The 5153-nt window shown below is 39.0% G+C and overlaps 1 protein-coding gene across 1 annotated transcript; it reads left to right on the forward strand.

The window, feature by feature from the left end:
- The first annotated feature begins 2077 nt into the window (after nt 1-2077).
- P2RY10 (P2Y receptor family member 10) lies at nt 2078-4860 on the forward strand. The gene has a single exon (XM_033946595.1). It carries the CDS (start codon nt 2108-2110, stop codon nt 3083-3085), a length of 978 nt encoding a protein of 325 aa, XP_033802486.1. The 5' UTR covers nt 2078-2107; the 3' UTR covers nt 3086-4860.
- The last annotated feature ends 293 nt before the right edge of the window (nt 4861-5153 follow it).

Raw genomic sequence — 5153 nt, forward strand, 5'->3', positions numbered from 1 at the left:
TATACTCACTCAGCAAATACGACCACATTACCAATGCATACTTAGAATCTCACTGGCTACCAATAAAAGCAAGAATACAATTCAAACTCTACTGTCTCCTATTCAAAGTAACCCACGGCGCGGCACCCAGCTACCTAAACAACCGCTTTCACTACTATCTCTTATCCAGAAGAAGGAGAACACAGAACATTTTCACCTACCCTCCTCTCAATGGTACCCGACGTAAGAAACTTTATGACAACCTACTAGGGACACAGGCAGCAAATATTGACTCCGATATCTCAAAATTACTGATCGAAATTACAGACATAAAAGAGTTCCGAAAAGAAATAAAAACACTACTGTTCAAAAAATATCTCCCATCAATATAAACCGCCATCTAATGAGTTCCCAACCAATTCCTTGGGAATAGAATCTCTTTATCCAACCCAAACTAAATACCCCCACTGTCCATATCATCAACATTAATTACCCAACATCATGCAATCATCAGAACAATAAATACACTTCCACTTATAGGCATATGATGCTACTCTCCATCCGAAGAAACTTGACTCATCTCATGTAACATCTTTTGTAATCTAGAATATATTGTAATTCTTATTCTCCACCAGTTATAAATTGACTCAGTTGCTATGTAACATCTCCTGTGATATTGAATGTACTGTAATTCTTCACTATTACCTGTAATTAACACTTCTCCTGTAATGTAATTCTACTGGAAATGCCCAGATATCTTCCTTATTGTAATCCGAGGCTATGTTATCTCTGCTGCGATGTTGAATGTATTATAACTCTTCACAATTACTTGTAATCTACTCTTCTCCTGTAATGTAAATCTACTGGAAATGTCCAGATTCATCTTTATTGTAATCCGCCTAGAACCGCAAGGCACAGGCGGAATAGAAATCCCTAATGTAATGTAATGTAATGTAATATGCCTGGACGTATAGAATATTAAAAATCATAATACAAAGTTTAAAATAAATCCCTGCATTTACTGGCAACCCTCGTAATTTAATGAAATACCGTATATTTCATTACTCCTTAGTAATATCCCCATGTACTATGAGCTGATGCGTAAAAAGAACTGCATCCCATGAAGTTTAGGGATCTCACAGGAATTAATAAATGGATTAATCCTAGATGAACAGTACTTATGTTAGAATTAAGTTAAGGAGTAGACTTTACCCAGAAAATATACTAATTAATAGGAACATTGTTAAATTAATTTCCACGTTAGCCAAGTCCCACATTATACCTCGTCCTTTACAAAGCCGTGCTAGCGTTTTTAGTGTTGACCACAGCGGTAAGAACTCCGACATTCATAGGAATTCTATGAGCATTGGAGTTCTTACTGCCGGGCTCAGCACTAAAAACACTAGTTTGGCTTTGTAAAGGAGGGGGATAGGCAGTGAAGTAAGTGGACCACTGGTCAACAGTCAGACCACATTTTGCCCAACACTGTCTCAGCAATCAGAGAGCCTAGAGGCAGAGCTGGAGATTGCTTTGCTTAGCCCCTCCAAGGAAAAAAAGTGTTGCAATTTCAACACAAAAAAGCAATGTGGATCTGTAATATGTACATAAAGATTTGCATATCCAACAAAGTGATCTCTAAGTTGTATTTTTTTATTATTCAGATATAAACTATTTACAAAATATCCCAAGACATAAGATGTAAGCGGCTTTAGACTTTAATAAATTCGGAATATACAAGGGATTGTCAAAAAGGTTCTGCACTTTTATTTTTTTAAACACTATTTATTAAATATCTCAAAAGCAAATTGCATCACTACCTGCAAGGTGAGCTGGCTTGCCTAACTGACTAGTCACATGACATTCTATGACACGCCCACTTACCACTTCTCCCACCCCTGCAAAAATACGAAAGTGCAAAAATGTTTTGAAGAACCTTCATATATACAGTTTTACTTGAAAAATGACAAGTTTGCCTGAGTTATTACAGGTGCATAGAATCATTGCATTCTTATGATCATTGGCTATTTTATGTTCTTACTGCTCTGTTCTTGACTTTTTCTCTTTGTTCACTACAGAAATCCTTTGTTCTTCAGAGACTGCTGTGGATGAATGAATACAGTTGTCCAAGATGCCACGTAACACATCGTCAAGCAACTGCAGTTCTGTTGACGTGACATTCCAATCCACCCTCTATGCTGCTACCTTCACAATCATATTTATACCTGGTCTTCTGGCAAACAGTGCAGCGCTATGGGTTCTCTGCCGATTTGTCAACAAGAAAAACAAAGCCATCATTTTCATGATTAATTTAGCTGTGGCTGATCTGGCTCACGTCCTCTCATTGCCCCTACGAATATTCTACTACATAAAACACACGTGGCCTTTTGGAAACTTTGTTTGTCTTCTGTGCTTCTATTTAAAGTACCTCAACTTGTATGCGAGCATTGTCTTTCTCACCTGTATAAGTGTCCAGCGTTGCCTCTTCCTCATGAATCCTTTCAAGGCAAAATACTGGAAGCGCAGGTACGATGCGGCTGTTTGCATTGTCGTTTGGATGGTGGTAGGGGCAGCTTGTTTACCGTTTCCAATCATGAGAAGTTCGGGATTAGGGAAAAACGAGACCACATGCTTCGCAGATCTTGGACTTGTGAAACCCAGTGTTCCAACCGCAGTCGCAATGCTGACCATCGCTGAGCTCTCAGGATTCGTGGTTCCTCTAGTCGTCATTGTGTACTGTACCTGGAAGACAAGGCAGTTTTTGCAAAATGAAGAGCACCTTGTTGAACACAGCAACGAGAAACAGAAAGCAATGAGAATGGTCTTGACATGCGCAGCCGTTTTCTTCATCTGCTTTACTCCATACCACATTAATTTTATTTTCTATATGCTGGTTAACCTGAATATTATTAAAAACTGTACAGTCCTGAATATTTCTATAAGTTTTCATCCTTTTTCTTTATGCCTTGCAAGTATAAACTGCTGCCTGGATCCAGTTTTGTACTACTTTATGGCCTCGGAGTTCCGAAACAAGATATCGCGAAATGGGAGCACTGTGATGCATAGACGCCTAATGAGTAGGGAAAGCGCATCGTCGGTAAAGGAATAAAATTGCTAACTTTCCACATCAACGGATATGTTTCCTCAAATGTGACTGTACACCTTTGGAATTGCTCAGCAATATATTGTTTAAAAAGGCTTGTTCGCCTATATAACATGGGGATAGACTGTGGACAACTTGATAGGTGTTAATCCAGCCCCCAAACAAAATGCTTAGTGAATACATCTGGAAATTGTATTACCTCTTTATTAAAAAAAAAAAAAATTATTTATTAATATCAGTTAACCCCCCCCCAAAAAAAAAAAAAAACTTTTCACCAGCAAAGTATTATGCAGTTTGCAGCGGGCAAGCTCTTTTCTAACAATTCCAGTGACTATTCTGAAGAGGAATTTTCATAACCCAAAACTAGAAGCCAATTCTGTTTTTTGATACACAAATGCTACCTATAGTCATAGTGGGCCTGATATTCAACTCCTTTTAATTGGCTGGGAACGGCTCCCAGTCGTCTAAACAGCACATAGCTGACTATCCGCTGATATTCATCGGGAGAAAGCTATCTCACACCGAACATCCCAGGCTCCGGATTGGCCAGTGACCAGCTATGTGGCACAATATAGTCAGTCACCACCAATATTCAGTGGATTGTTGGCTAAGTTCAGCGGCCAAAGACAACTGCCTAAAAGAATGGTATATTGTTGGGCACTGAGAAGTGGGAGGTCTTCTACTAAGGTGCGCTAGCCGATTTAGCGCACGCTAAATATTAGCATGCGCTACATGCTAACGCGCCCATTATATTCTATGGACGCGTTAGCATTTAGCGCACGCTAAATCGGCTAGCGCAACTTAGTAAAAGACTCCCCCTTAGTTGGCTAGCTGGGGAATATTAGCTTAGCCAGCTATGTCTCGGTCGGCTAAAAATAGACTGGAAATCCAATGCCGGTCGCTGGATATAGCGACAGTATTGAATTTCTGCTAGCGCAGTATTGAATTTTCTGCTATCGCCCAGACTGTGGGAGATCGCCAGCAATCTCCCACAGTATGAATTTGAGCCTGATTGAGTTCTACGTATTATGTTAAATTCTAAATTGTGCTAAGAATTATACAATGAAGTAAATCCAATACATGGACCGCACACTTTTTATTTCCTTAGTATCAGGGCTGGCTCAAGGGGTTATGACACCCTGAACCAACTTTTGAGAGAGCAAAGAACACATTCTCATCACTGTGAATGGAGAGCCAGGAGGCAGGCTTTTGGAGCCCTTAAGCTTTGGATCTCTGAGCCAGTGCCTTACCTGACTCATGAAGCCAGCCTTTCATAGCATAAAGAAAATTGATATGGTCGGAATCTCTTCATACTTTTGGCTATTTGTTCAGCCCAAGCATTTTTCAGACCTGGTCTTTTTTCTTTAGTAAAATTTTTGTATCCTGCACAGTTCCACCAATATACAGTACTATAATCGCTCAGTGTGGTTCACACACAGTACCATATAAGTACATAAGCATTGCCTTACTAAGACAAACTGAAGGCCCATCAAGCCCAAGAATGGCCAATCCAAGTCACAAGTACCTGGCAGGATCCCAAAAGAGTAACACAGATTTCATGCTGCTTATTCCATGAATAAGCAGTGGATTTTCCCTAAGTCTACCTTAATAATGGTTTATGCATTTTTCTCTAGGAATTTGTTCAAATCTTTTTTATACCTTTCTATGCTAGTTGTTTTTACCATGTGTTATTGTTGCAATGCGTTCCAGAGCTTTGTTGTAAGTTGAGTGAAAAAAATATTTTTTTGGGTTTATTCTAAATATACTACTTAATAGCTTCATTGTGTCTCCTAGTCCTTGAGTTTTTGGAAAAAGGAAACAAATGATTTACATCTATCTGTTCCACTCCACTCATTATTTTTATTCCTCAATCATATCTTTCCTTAACTCCAAGTTGGAGAACCTTAACTTCTTTAGCTTTTCCTCATAGGTGAGTTGTTCTGTCTCCTGTATCATTTTGTTTCCCATTTCTGTACCTTTTCAATATGTGAGCTACAGTCACACCATGGAGTGAAACAAAGGTATTATAATGTTCTCTGCTTCATTCTCTGTTCCTTTCCTAATAATCTCCTAA

Source organism: Geotrypetes seraphini, chromosome 5 (genome assembly GCF_902459505.1).
Source record: "Geotrypetes seraphini chromosome 5, aGeoSer1.1, whole genome shotgun sequence".
Classification (NCBI taxonomy): Eukaryota; Metazoa; Chordata; class Amphibia; order Gymnophiona; family Dermophiidae; genus Geotrypetes; species Geotrypetes seraphini.